General features: G+C 39.7%; 1 protein-coding gene across 1 annotated transcript; it reads right to left on the bottom strand.

Annotated features, from left to right (window-relative positions):
* Positions 1-1,374: 1,374 nt before the first annotated feature.
* letm2 (leucine zipper-EF-hand containing transmembrane protein 2) lies at positions 1,375-13,371 on the bottom strand. Its single transcript, XM_074671029.1, has 11 exons — positions 13,100-13,371; positions 12,311-12,379; positions 10,157-10,703; positions 7,844-7,987; positions 6,889-7,032; positions 6,537-6,740; positions 6,252-6,371; positions 5,863-5,982; positions 5,076-5,174; positions 4,272-4,340; positions 1,375-3,118 (listed from the first exon to the last, which is right to left on the bottom strand). Exons 2-11 carry the CDS (start codon positions 12,355-12,357, stop codon positions 3,062-3,064), a joined length of 1,551 nt encoding a protein of 516 aa, XP_074527130.1. The 5' UTR covers positions 12,358-12,379; positions 13,100-13,371; the 3' UTR covers positions 1,375-3,061.
* Between the last annotated feature and the right edge of the window lie 1,481 nt (positions 13,372-14,852).

The raw sequence follows: 14,852 nt of genomic DNA, 5'->3' as shown, positions 1-14,852 counted from the left end.
CGCTCTCTAACGGTTGGGAGGGGTCTTGTAACGGTTAGTCACGCGACTCCATTCATTTTCTTGTCAACTAATTAGATCTTTTATCGCAGCTTTTTTTGTTGTTGTTTTTTGTTTTTTGTCAAACTTAATTCTAGTGACCGACCAAATTTTTTTCCCCATTTAATTTAATTGTAGAAATAAATACATTTGAATTTTGTGGAAATTAAGACCAGTCAATCAATCTTCAGAAGATTCATGAAGGTATAGTCCATTCAACTCCTAAACATGCAATTCAAAGGACGATTTTATTAAAAATGTAAAGCAAGCAAACAGTTAAAATATTGTGTCTGTTTAAAACTGACGTTTTTGGCGATTAAAGTTAATATCCTTTACAAATTACTTCATCAAGGTTTTCAGTCTTTTAGAGATGTATTTAGCAACGTGGTTTTCAGCCATGGAGAACAAACTGATCTACTTGTTGTGTATATTTAGAGACACCTGCTGGCAATGGAAAGCCATTACATTGTACTCCAGTGAAATAAAGGCCAGTCCTAAAAGTGAAAGTAAAAGAGAAAAAAAAAACCTACCCAAAACATTGCCATAACAAAATTAAACAAGTGTTGCTCAGCTATAAAATACTCTTTTTTTCCTCTTAAGTGAAAAGTGTATTTACATTTCACGGTGTTCATCAAAAACAAAGAGATACAACAAGGCTGTGGAGGGTTTCATGAATTTAATCATGTGTATTTGTTTTCTTATTTCCATCACTCCAGTGCTCATTTGCCATGGTATAGTGATGCATAAATTTAATGCAGGGTCAGAAGTAACTGGACAGTGCAATTTCAAACAGAACAAAAACAGGTCTGAAGACAGAGGTCACATCATGATAACACTGATGTATGAACACTCTGCAGTATCAGTAGATAATAGTATCCAGACGAGCAGAGCATTAACAAATGCACTATGATGCTGATGAAAGTAAACATACACTGTTACAAGAAGAAGAGGGATGTACTTGAGATTTTTAAGTCCGATCAATTTTGCACAAAGACCAGAGAAGATGTTCCAAGTATTTAAAGGCTGGTCAACCATCTAATCCTTAAGTAGTCTGTACCAGTTTACAACTGTGATATTTCCAAAAAACCTTTCAGCACATGAATTAAATCTGGGGAGTAATATTTCAGTAAGTCAGTGACCACCACAGTGTTGTATGACTCAGTTTACATCTACTCAAGCTGTTTTAGACTTTTCATAAATACGGCAGCAGCACAAATCAGAGAAGATAAAGCAACTATGCCAGATCTTTTTTGTTTATCAATCCCAATAGCGCCACAAAGGCAAAGCTGTTTGAAAGGGTGACTGCTTTTTCATCAGTTTTGGTTGTAGGGAAAAAGATTTTTCTAATTTGGACTGATAGTGTCAAATTGAATACAGGGATACAAAAAGGAGACATTTAATTTAAAAAAAGAGACGCAACTGTGGGACAGAAACATATTAAACCAAAACAAATCAATGACTGTACTCTATAGAAAACCTGTTCTCTGATGAAAAATACAACCAGTCACCCTTTGACTTCAGGCACATATGTAAAACCAGTAATAGAAATTTCTGTTAGCTGTGTTTTTGCTTAGAAATATGGTGTCATGTATGTAACTGTCATGTGCCTATAAATAGAGATCTATGATGAAAAAAAGGCGTGGATACAAAGATTTCATCTGGCTTCAATGAAATGAGTGGCCCCAACATTGCCAAATATACACACAGGATGGGCGTGTTACAAATCTTGAGCATTGCCGAACACACACAAACTGTATTTGTACAGTCAGTGTCCATGTGTTGAAATTTCTTCTAATAACTTGTGGGGTCATATAATTTTCAGTGCCACAATACCAAAAATAACATTAATCTCAAATGTGGCTTCAGGTTTACAATTCTCTCCAATATTAATAATATATCATCAAGTATTTTCTCTTCAGCTTCAAGAAAATGTAGCATCATAGTGTTAAAACACATTAATACAATGTATATGCAAATAAACTCTAGGTTTTTCTTTTTTAACGGATTGTCCGTTCAGTGGTTTACCAGTAGACTGACCGCATTTTACCACAGTCACCTCTGGGTTTAAGGAGTGAGCTCTCTCTTAATTATAAACAGGTCTTTGTTAGCTAACTACAGCAGCAGATGCTACACTATGTTACCCTGTTTAGAAGCAGGGTCGGTCCAAGGCTACAGGTCCACCCGCTGATGATTAAAGGTGACATTTTTACTCTCCTGCAGGCTCTGGCTGTGCTGTCTTTTAGTGACTGCTATAGCACAACAGCCTGGTCTCAGATGACTGAATAAAAATGAAGCTGGGACCGCAACTGAACCAAAATGTTCAACAAAACCAAACTTGTAAAAATGAGTTCTCTTGTATCCTTAACAGGAGTGAAAATGTATCCAAATAAAACAAAAATAAAACTTCTAAAAGAGAAAAACTCTAAAGTTCTTGAGAGAAATTAGGCCTTTGCATAGCAAAATGTACAACGCTGCTGCTGCTGTGATGACAGAAACAAATATACAGGTTATTTACAAATTTACAGGAGGAGGAATTTGAGGAGGAAGAGGAGATCATATAGACAGTGAGGAGACACTGAGTGGAATAGACTCTGCCTTGGGCAGTTCAGGCGTCGCTCAGGATACAAGGTCAAAGTAATCACACAGTCCAGTGAAATTTGAGGCTGGTTAGTCCAGCTCTGACAGAGTTACAGAAAACGGAGTGCACAGAGGTGAAACCTGCAGGGGGTCATGGCAGCGCACATATGAAGTAAACCTTTCATGGATGTTTAAAGAAAGGGACGATGAAGGGGCATGACTCCTGGATGAGACAAATCATAGACAAACTGCACACGGTGCTGAACAGAGCCAGTGATTTTCCATCCCTCTGATCCAAAGAGAGAGAGGAATTCAAAGAGAGGAAGACCACTGAAATGTAGACCATCACATGACAACCACATCCCTGTCTTCCCTCTCCTCCTCTCTCCTCAGGGCACAGGTCTGTGTGAGTTCATCTCCCCTGCAGTCCAAACACTCCTACTCCTCTTTACACACCGTTGGCACTCATCTTGCTCTTCTGGGTCACCTCTGTTGCTGCTTTAGCCTGTGGGGAGAAGCCACATGAGTTAGGAAACTTAAGGGCCTTTTTATTGTATTACTCAAAGCAATAAAACAAAATCATGGGATAGAGATAAAAAAAATCCATCCAGCACAAAGACTGGATAATACAGCAGAACATCATGCTACTGTGACATTTAACAAATTGTTTCTAAAGACTTTTCTAAGCAGATTTGTGTGACGCTGGCAGACCTCAGAATTCCTGAATCACATACATAGCAATGTTCAAAACATCCCTGTACTGTCATTGACCTTTGCTCAAACCACAAAGTTGACATCCAAGCTTATCAACAGAGGAAGGAATGTGAGTGCTTGCTTGGCTGCTGATTTATCCATTTACCTAAAACAAGTAGACTTTAATACAATCATGTTTTGTATGCTAGTGGACCTCCAAAAGCCTTGTCTTTCTGTTGAATAAATGATTCATCAATCATTTAATTTGATTCTGTTGAGCTTGGTTTGGTTTTCTTATCATGTATTTGTTGTTAATTTTGTGTATTTTACTGTCTCTCATGTATATGTCATTTAACGTTATAATAAAAGTGCCCATCAGGAGGTGTTGTAGTGTGTTTTAAGGGTGTTTCCATACATCTAACTTGTAAACTGTAACAGTAAAATTCTGGATAAAGAGAAAGGAAACCATGTTTTGTTGCTTTTGTAAAATCCAGACTGTGTGCCATCAGAATAACTTGAAAAGTTGCTCGTCTGACATGTTTTAATATGGTGTAGTATCTCTTTAAATGTTGAAGGAGATCTCTTGGAAGCATGCGTGAGTATTAGGTCTATATTTATCAGCTATCTTTAAAACTCACAGGGATCAACATGAGACATGTTGGTCTTACTGTGTCAGAAGCGCTCTGTATTAACAATGGTAAATCTGTAAACCTCTGCAGTCTGTAGAGCATATCTGAACATTTTTCTGACCACTTTCAATGTGTTTTCCTCTCTGCTCAAACCCCCTCTGTGTAGTACAATACAAGCTTTTCAAAGGAATAGTAGCCGTGCCCCACAGCAAGAGATTAGTGCATCATGTGAGAAAGATCCAGGAAGAACTAACTGGATTATGAAACCTTGTGTAACACTGAATCCTGTACTGGTTTATGTGGAATCCACAGGTCACAGAGACAAAAGGTGCTCACCTGGAGGACTTCAGCAGGAGTCAAGGGTTTGTCTGAGATCATAGGGGCCTTGTCTCTCAACTCCTCCACCTGCAAAACAACCATTAAATATTAACATGAATCACCTGTATAACCTCCACATCCTCTGTACGGCTTCAGATCATTCACACTTAAAAAAAAAACTTCCTAGCGACTCAACATTTAATGAAGATAATACGTCTTTTTTTTAAGTGTTACTTGTTACCCGAGTTACTTTGGTGACAATTAAAGGATGCCTAAGTATTAACTTTCTTTCAATCATTTTTTGACACTCAGCCAAACACTCGATTGCTTTCCTATGTAGAGTTGGACTAATGGATAGATATTGCTCATATGTCATTATCGGCAAATATGAAGTCACAAGTAAACGCTTGTATTCTTAGTGTACTTCAGCTAGCTTGTACAAAACTGTCTCTTACTAACTGACCGATCAGAAACTAAAATGAAAATACATCCATACTCAAAAACTTGAACCATGTCTTTATCCATTTGTGAATATTAATCCTTCAGTGTGTGCAAAAACAACCATAACTGGAGAGGGGCTGAATATTCGCTTACTAACTTACTATCAGTATCCGAAGATGAACTGTATCTCACATTTGTAGCTGCTCTGATAAATCACTATGAAGCTTTAAACCCAGAATTACCAAACAGCTGCACTGTCTCTTGATGTAAAAAATGTCAAATCTGTTGTTTTAACAGAGATCTATTCTTAGCTGCACTGACAGCCCATTTTCCTCTCTGTTCACACACTGTGTGTTTGTGTTCTATGAGGAGAGCACCGACCTGTCGCTCTTTGATGATGATGGCAGGATCTGCCAACATGTCTGTAGTGACTGTGGTTGCGTTTGCTCCTGCATTCTCCACCGGAGGAGGAGGACTCTTCTGAAAGAGGAACAAAAAAAAACATCTGTTAGAATATAACTCCCACTAAAGACTACTTGCTCTAGTTTATGTGGTTTGATGTTTGAAAATGTTCATGTTTTACTGCTTCTTCACTAGAAAGTGCAGGCAGAGTGATGTCAGAGCTGTGGAAAACATTAGATTCCTATAAATAGCCTGATTCCCTGCACTCACTTTAAGTCTTAGTTTAAAACATGTAACTCCAGAATAATTTATGAAATGAAAACATGTGGCAGCTAGTTTTGGTGAATTATATCAGCAAAGCAACAAAAAAAAGACATCAATTTTCATGTTGCGACTTTCCACATGTTCAGATGTGCAGTTTTTTTTCACTGAAGCTAATGAATCACACACATCACATCTTTGATTTTGAAAGCACTGATGGGTGTTTTTGATGCTTTCAGGATAAATTCCAGAGACTAAATAATTCATAAAGAATTATAAGGCTGCTAATGCTTTGTCTGACCCACAAACATAAGCACTAGTTATGAAACAGCTCATGCCCTCCATTAGGAGATCAAACAAAATGTACCAAACACCAGCGACCTGCATACCAGCGACTCAATCAGCATGAATGTTCAGCTGTAATCTGTGCTTTCTGTACAATCTGAACACTGAACATATAATGGTGCAGTGTTCTTTGTTTTAAGTGGATTGGTAAAAGTCAAACCTCAAGTTTCGGAACGGGTGGGATAACTGGGGGTTTGGGTTTGAGGTCGGTAAGATACATGGCTCTGGAGAGCAGCAGCAGTGATGGAGGAACGTTCTCCTTCAAGTGTAGATCCAGCCACTGCAAGAAGAGACCCAGGTTTTAAACAGTGACACCATCAAACTCATTCAACTTACACAACACTTTGATGTTTATTCTCATTAAAAAAACTCAAGATTTAAAGGAAAACCGTTCTTTTTATGCGTCTGGTGTACTCAAAGCTGTAACACTGTCTATGACATATGATAAAGAACTGAAGACTTAACTTTGATGTAACAGCAGGGGAATAAAAAGTTTGTCTAACAAGGACTTAGTCAACGAAGGCTAAAAAGCAACACTTAGCCTCTCACCTGCTGCATCTGCTGACGGAGCTGGTCCGTGGTGAGACCCAGAGACCTCATCCCACGACTACGACACGCAGCCTGCAACTCTGACACACTCATAGCTGGCACACCCTCTGCTGCAATCATCTGTGAAGACAGAAACAAGTCAAATACTTGCACAAGCAAAATGCAGACCACTTCTGCAGTTTAACACTCAGCAGAAAAAAAAGATTCATTATTGCCACTTCTGTTGTAAACTGGCCAACACTTCCTCTGTCAGAAACACTTGGAAATTCCAGTCCTCAATCTCACCTCGTCGTCTGCCTTGATGGTTCTGAGCTGCATCATCAGCTGGAAACGCAACAAGTTGTTTGTGCCGATGGGCTGCAGCTCCAGCAGTTTACACAGAGCAACCAGCTGGGGGCGCTCCAGGTGCTCCAGCGTCAGCTCGTCCTCAAACAGCTTCGAAAACCGAACAATGTCCTTCGTAGTGGGCTGCTCGCCTGTGCCCCGCACCTGCCAGAAACAGAATCATAGGTATTTAACCCAAAGCAAACAGGGCTGCTGCATCAGCTTTAGCTTCTTCTCTTTAAAGGAAGGGAGACACATTTAGATAGTATCAACCTTAGTATGAGCACAGAAAAAAGATTTTTCTGCAACTGACCTGCTGAACATATGTAGAGAAGCGCTGTGTCTCATCTTCTGTTTGAGCTTTTGCTTTATTCCTTCGAGCCATTTCAGCGATGGTCTCTTGGAGAAACTTGGCCAATTCCAGCTTAGCCGCAAGACCTTTCTTCTGCTTCTCTTCCTACAGGAAGGAAAGGGAGGGGACACAGGTTAGTTATTAAACTGAAATACTTTCAATACATCAAAATACAATAAATACACAAGCAATGACTGCTTACTGCAATACAGACATTGTGTTTATTACATTAACTGTCATTTATCTATTATATTTATTGTTACAAGTGAAGTGATGTGGCTTCATGGATTAACAATTGTTTTCATAATAGAGACATGACATAAAACATTACAAACTGTCGGCATAAAAGACATTTAAAGAGCAGACTGGAGTAAATAAAATTCCACAGCAAGATTGAAAAAAGATATGACCAAAACATGTTTTGAGTCGAAAACTTCTTTTTTTTTCCTCTTAAGGTCATATTTTCAGAGGCTGGACTCCTGCTCTTGTGATTCTGAACAGCACAGATATCTGTGAACTGCTCAACCAGGAACACTAGAAGGAATCAGAGCTGACAGGCTGACTGGACTAGGAACAGAGACCTGCTGCTTTCCTTTTACAGAAGATTAAACATCAATAAAAGGGATTCCATGGTTTTGGTTAACTGTAATTATAAAATCAATAGACTCTTTAATACAGGGCTCTGGAAAGATCAGGTCTTGGCTTTGTGACGTTTTCTGTAAGTATGGACTCCATGTTTATACCCTGCTAATCTGGCCAAGTAAACTAGCCAGATTAGATAAAGTCGTGTGACTGTATGGACGGATCTTCTTAGTTCAGCAGCCATATCTAAGAAGTTACATAACATTATGAACTCTGATGGGAGTTCACTCAGACGGGAGAATGTGTGTATGTCTGTGTGTACATGAACACAAACCTTCTTGGACTCTGTCTCAAAGGTGGAGGGCAGCATCTCAGGGAAGAGTTTGAGGAAGACGGGCAGGAGGAACTCCATGAAAGGAACGATGATGAAGACCATGAAGGGCACCAGACGGAAGAGGTCAGCACAGGTCCTCATGAGCTGGGATTACAAAGGAAAACAGAGTTACTGACGTGAAATGTGGACCCTTAAAAAGGGTTAGTGTCCATGTCCTGGCACAGTTAAGACTTTGGAGGCTCCTCAGATACATTACACGTGCACTGAACCTCTGCCAGTTCTCACCTAAAATAGCCCAAATATAGATTTACCATGGCATGTGCACGACTCGGGTCACTGAGGCTGCACACACATACACAGCGAGACATGTAGTGACAGTATGTTCTTTTCTTTTCCAATGATCAACCAGTGACAGTCGACCATGAGGAGACGTCTAAAGCTAACACTGAGCTCAGATTATGAAGAGAGAAAGTCAGATTTGGTTTCTTAACTCTGTAAAGTTTTCTAAACACAGCTAAGATTAGATCAGCAGACCAAAGCATGGGATCAGTGTTTTCAGGGCTTGTATAATAGCACACATACTGGCTTACAACACAGTTCCATAGCCCTGCAGAATAGCCACCAATTTCACAATGACTCACAGCACTGTGAGAGTAAACAAAGTGAACAGATAAAACAATGAAAGCTGCAGTGTTACAGAAGTTTTCCCATCTCGTGGTGTTGAAATTGGAGCCTAACCCTGAGTGCAGGGGTTAGTATGACACTGAATTCTACCATCAGGTTACAACACGTCGCAAAAATACAAGAAAATATGTTTACAATCAAATATAAACCTTTTGTGATAACAAGGCATTGTTTCCTGAGGTCACACAATGTACAGACTTTATACAAAGCTTGGGCTCAGGAAGAAAACAAAGTGAAAGTAACTAAGGCTGCAAACACACTGACTTCTGTTTGTTCATCAGGTAACTATGGTCTTCATTGTTTGTGCACCAAAAATGTAAATAAGTTACAAATGAAGAAACATTTCAACAAGTGATGACTGCATCTTGAATCATTCTTTGATCAGTTTGTTTGTCATCACCTGGGAAAGTGATAATCCTAAGAGGAGAGATGCTGCGACAAAAGTGTTCACGACTGTTCACTTTTCTACCAATCAAACAGCCAGGTGGACACACTGATGGTCTCTCACTGCTGCAGCACACAGCTGCAGAGCATCCTGTTGCAGGGCTGTATTACGACATAGGGAACACACTGTACACATTCCTTATTGACATGTTAAGATGTAAAACATACAAAAGGATCACCTAAGCCATAAATAATGCCATGCCGATTCACTGTTAGCGCCCTACAAGAGGAGTGATGGGGGATGGCCATAGCTACAGACAAGGCTGTTGTGATGACAAAAAGTGAGCTCAATGGCTGAAAAGGAGCCAGGCAGACGCCCTGCTGTGACCTGGGGGGCAGCGGGAGAAGATCAAGACAGGAGACCAGAACGGTACAAAATCAAAAATTTTAAATACATGTGTGTGAGCAGAGTTTGGTTCAACACTCTTTGAGATAATGTCATGAAAACTTAAGTTCAGCTCTAAGTCAAAGAATTGTGCGCAGATTTACTCTAAGGCACATCAGCCATAAATATGAGCCTGTCAACAGTTTTACACAAGGGTAAAGATTTTTGTTTAAGACCGACTGAGAGAAAAAATCTTTACTTTTATTTTTTAACTCACAATTTTTGAAAGACTAACTTTTTGCCACAGCTCCTTTCAGCTTATTTCATCTGGATTGATTTATCAGAGCTGCAAATTTGGGGTAAAATTATCAAAGTACACTTTTGCTCTGCAGCTGATACACGCTTTTGTTCTAAAGTTACATCTTAATTTAATTGATATTAAAGAAAAAAAACTAGGTTGCTAGTTCAGCTCAGTTGTCCCTGAACAGAGAATGTGTTGATAAACTATACGTATGACACTTTGCTCCACCCTGTCCTCAAAATGTCCTGTATCACTTTTTAGAATCAAAATAGTGTTTTGGTAAATGTTGTAAACTTCTGATCACCTGAGCTTTTATGAAAGTGTAAAAGAGTTCCTTGTTTGTGTTCTCATCTGAAATCTGACCCTGCTGCGTTTTGTTTTCAGTGTTTTCCAAAGCCAGATAGGCTTGGTACTTCTTATTACAGGACAATACCATTATGACAATACATCATCTTAATCCCTCCATCCAACACTGCTGAGGATTACAGCTAAAGATAAGTCGATCTTAAAACAGTTATCACACTGAATTCTGGAAATCTGTATATTTAGCTTCTCTTACCCGCCTCCTCTCTCTGCGTGTGAGCAGTTGTCCATGCAGCAGCCTCCACACCATCCTTCCTGCAATGTTGATGTCAATCCCCAACAACCGGAAGCCATTGTAGTAATGCTTCAACTCCTCTACTATCCTGTGATAGATTGACTTTTTCACCACCGCCCGCTCCTGCACTGGAGGCACAGCGGCCGCTGTAGCTGTGGTGGTGGTGGTGGAGGTTGTTGATGTTGGAGCAGGAGCTGTCGGAGGTTGTGACTGGGCCGAGGCAGTGACAGAGTCCTTTTTTGCAGCATCTTGCGAGGTGGCTGGTGAGGTTTTACTGTTGTCCTGCTTTATGTCCTGGAGCCAAACACCTGAGCTGTGTAGAGAGCGGGCGAGCAGGGCAGAGCTGTTGCTACGGCTGAGGGCATGGCCTCGGTTACAGTGTGGGTAGCCATAACGGGAGTGTCTGAGCGTGAGCAAGGACGAGTTGTGGCGAGGAGGGTCTATGTGGAGATACGCTTTGGAAGATAGCGAAGAGCAGCTTTGCCTCTTGGATAGCAAATAGGATCCCCTGTAGACACAGGCGAGAAAAACTGGTTAGTTATGACATAATCGTCTCCTGCAGGGAAAAGTTGGCAGACAGGCAGGTATGTAAAAGAGCCAATATTAGAAGTTCATGAATTCACAATAAGGTGAGCATTATTCAATCCAATTTTGGGATTGTATTTTCTTAATGAAAAACTCAATCAATAAAGGTCTTTGTTTGCTCCTTTTCTGCCAAATAATGCTCAGCCTGTCACACTTTAGAAAACCTCAGACTTTCAATCTGAGGGCTATCTGCTAACTGGCTAACTGTTTCTTTTTCTTTTTTTTTTCCTGCATTGAACAGCTCTAAGGCAGAAACAACTATCCCACCTGGTTGTATAACATGTTCCTCTTTGTTTCTGTTACTCTAATGATTAACTTGCTGAGTAGGTAAAGTACCACCTGTGCAGTGTGAGCATCAGTGCTGCGTTCACAGGTCAATAAAACCAAACCACTCCACAGGAAGCAGCAGGTTAAAAGCTATGTAAAGAGGTTATGCGTACATGGTCAGGAAGAGGAAAAAAACTGACAAAGTGCTCAACCAAAATCTCTGCTTAAAAACCTAGCATTTTGTATCACAGATACAGCCTTGAATTTTTGAAAGTGGATCAAAGGCAGTTGTGTCTTAAATGCATTTAAGAGTTTTTTTTCTTTTGCTTGATGTTTTTTAACCACTGTCATTAAAATTTTATTTTTTTATCAGTGTCTTTATCCAAACATTTTATAAATTGTCTTTTTCCTTCTAGTGCTGCCTTTGACAAGAGCTTTTTCATTTGGATTTTGCGATACGCATTTGAAATACACATCACTTTTATCTGAAATTGTTTTATTTTCAGATCATGTCATCTTATATTCATCAAGATGTGAAAAGGTTGTATATGAATTACATATCACATTGTCAAACCTGCAGTGCATGATAAAATTCAAACACAAAAATATTCTGAGTGACTTTTTAAAATAGTTTACCAAAATGTAATGGTATAGGTCACAAAACATCTGAAAGGACCTAACTGGAATTTTCCACTTTTAAAGAAAATACCTATTTTGAAAGTCAGAGTTCTAATATCTTTAACAGTGTAGGAAAGTCTGACTGAGCACATTGTGTTAAAATGTTACCCAAGTTTATATAGCCATGTTCCCCAATTAAGATGTTAGGTAACAATATGACCACTGTACTTAAAAGGTCACGACAATTTAGGTAAGTCAGGTGTAAAGAGGACAAATCTGTCTCATCAGCTTCCAGTAGGAAGCCAGTGGAGCTGCATGGTGGTCTCACAGTGGTAGTCCACGTTTTAGTCTTGCATCATCAGTAAAAACCAGTCAATGTGTTTACCCGTGACATGAGTTATGATAGGACACACTGAATAGGATTCACTGTAGCAGACACTGTGTAAACAGAGACAACCTGCTGCTTTAAGTTCTCCTAAAACACAACAGACTTCACCCAAGCCTGTTATTATTGCTACAGAACTTTGTTAGGAGAACCAGTTATACATGTCATTTAACTTACACAGAAACCACATGCTTTACACCGCCAGGCCTCTTGTTTTACTCAATGGCAAACTTGTGTGTAACCCAGCGCCAGTTACTTACCTTGAACGTGTGACAGCAAGGAGCACCTGGTGACTAAAGACGGCCATTGCAGGGGTAGATTACAGTAATCTGTTGAACATACATGTGCAAGTGAGACAGAGACAGAGAGAGCACGCAGGTGTCCGATTACATGTCTGTCGTATGGTGCAGCAACAGGCTGATTGGAGGAATACAAAAAGCACAAGACGTTCAACTTGTGTCCAACCAATAATCATTCAATTTTAATTCACATAAAGACGACAGAAAATAAACCTTATCCTGTTATTCTGACTGATATAATATGACAAAGTAGACATTTACGTGAACCCAGCAGAACAGCATTTAGCATAGCTCAACATTATGTAACAACACAGCGAAAGGATTCACGTTACTTGTCTGTCATATCTCATAGCCACCAGGTCCATGTGACACTGAATGACTCAGTTTTAAGTAAATACTAAAAACTCGGAGGAAGATATTAATCAGTAAAATCATAGATGTTACACGCCATCTTCTTTTATTGCGACACGGCTACTAATGGCGTTTAAAAGGACGCAACTTAAAGCTGAACTCGGGAATAAATCCGCAACATTTTGCTGGTTACCCTTTTCAATTAACTCCTGAAACACCACCAAACCTAAAAAGCTAAACACAAGGAAAATGTCAGCCCATTTCTGCTCATAAAACACCTAAATAATAACAGGTTGGGACATTTGGTTACGTTAGCTCCGTGTTAGCCTAATCACTACTAGCATCCGCTAGCCTAGCCGGTTAGCCGGTTAGCAGATAGCCCCTGACGAGCCCACTAACCTCCAGCGTCAATGACGGAGCTATGGCTGCCGCTGCTGACTGGGCGTTGTTAAGGCTTCTCGGTGAGACGTGAATAAAATAATCCATCCACAAATTCCGCTCGAGGTAAACGGGAGTGACGAGGATAACGGCTGACGAGATGAAAAACCCATTTACGGTGGGTTAATACTTTAAATCAGCCTCAAGATGCGTCGTGTTTCAGCCCCAGACCGTCGTCTCTGCTCGTGCAGCCTTCGCAGGCAGCTGCACTGAAAGGTCATACTGTACATGCGTGAATGTTGTCTGCGTACTCACCGAAGATCGTATCTGTACAAAGATGACTTGCTCGTAGTTTGAAAAGTCTGTCCAAACTTAGGCTCAGTCAGAGAAGCAGCAAAATCATACACCGTTTGAGAAATATATGCTTTTTAAAATCTAAGAATCCAGTGAATTAATTTTTGATTTGGCTGTATGTTTTAAATTTTAATTCGTTGCATGGTTAGAATACATTAGATTTTACCTGACTGATTATAGATGGCAAGATCATGGAATGCCATAGCACTTGTTCAAGATTCTTGTGACCACTATTCAAAGTTGAAAGGACAGAGGTGGACAGACATGTGTTGAATTTTTAAGAAAATTTATTTGGTCTCCTCTTCACTTTTGGGATCTTTGACAATAATAAAGTAACATTAAAATAAAATTATAAAACAGTTTCACCCCTTTACAGCTTTCAACCACTTACATGTTATCTTCCTAAAAGTCTTTGGACATATAACAGCATGTTTCAAAAATGCAAACAAGTGAGGGTTCTGTGTTTCTCTGACAAATTTTGAGAACTGCAGTGAATATGGGTACTGTATCCGTCAACAGCAAGAAAACTTCTGCAGCTTCTTATCACAAGTCACAACACAAATGTTCACAGTCCTTACCAAACTGTACACCAAACCAAGTCTGCTTAGTAGAAGGTAACAATGTGTCTACTCTCACCAAAGCAGTGTTGATTTTGATATACAATGCATTTTTAAATTGCAAGTGGGTAAATTACGAGGCATTTCCAATAGTATGAATATGTATCTAAGTATATATAATTTTCAGGCCTTGTTAGTTTCACTAAGATGACTAAAGAGAATTTTTCACCAATGCTGATCAATGTGTCATTAGCTGATTTAAACTGCAGTACCCTCTGAACGGCCTTAACTACAACAAAATTCTGTACCGGAAAAAAACGGGCGGAGTGGGACGTCTTTTTCGTTTTTCTCTTGGCCTAACTCACAGATCAGGCGAGAAGGCGTATAAAAGCCAATCAGAGACGCTGATGCAAACGTCACTACAGCATCTGCATCGCGCTGGTTAGGATGGAAAAAAAATCAAAACAGTTATTTAGGGCTGTTTGCTAAATTCATTTGAAAGCACCACCACAGTTTCAGCACAATATTTCTTTTAGGGAAAAAATGTACATGCTAATGTGTCCCTTTGTCAAATGACACTCATGAATTTCCTGTTCACTTATATGTAGGTGTGACTATTTACAGCTGCCGTCTGGCCTTCTCCTTTTGATTTTACATACACGCACTCTTGAATGTTACAGTAAATCATATCAGAGGTGATAGGGTTTACTCCAGATGTGCTCATAATAATAGCCACTGGTCCGGATATCTATGATTTTGTGCTTAGTTGAAATCAGACTGTGCAGGCCTGATACCAAAAAAGCAAGGCGCTTTTGTTAGACCAAAGGAAGAGGGAGCCAGAGACTATTATTAAGAAGACAGCA

The sequence above is a fragment of the Halichoeres trimaculatus genome, unplaced genomic scaffold (assembly GCF_033239565.1).
Source record: "Halichoeres trimaculatus isolate MK-OKI-2021-1 unplaced genomic scaffold, fHalTri1.1 fHalTri1_scaffold_5, whole genome shotgun sequence".
In the NCBI taxonomy this organism is placed as follows: domain Eukaryota; kingdom Metazoa; phylum Chordata; class Actinopteri; order Labriformes; family Labridae; genus Halichoeres; species Halichoeres trimaculatus.
Note: the sequence above shows the minus strand (reverse complement) of the source record. Positions and strands in the feature narration are given on the sequence as shown.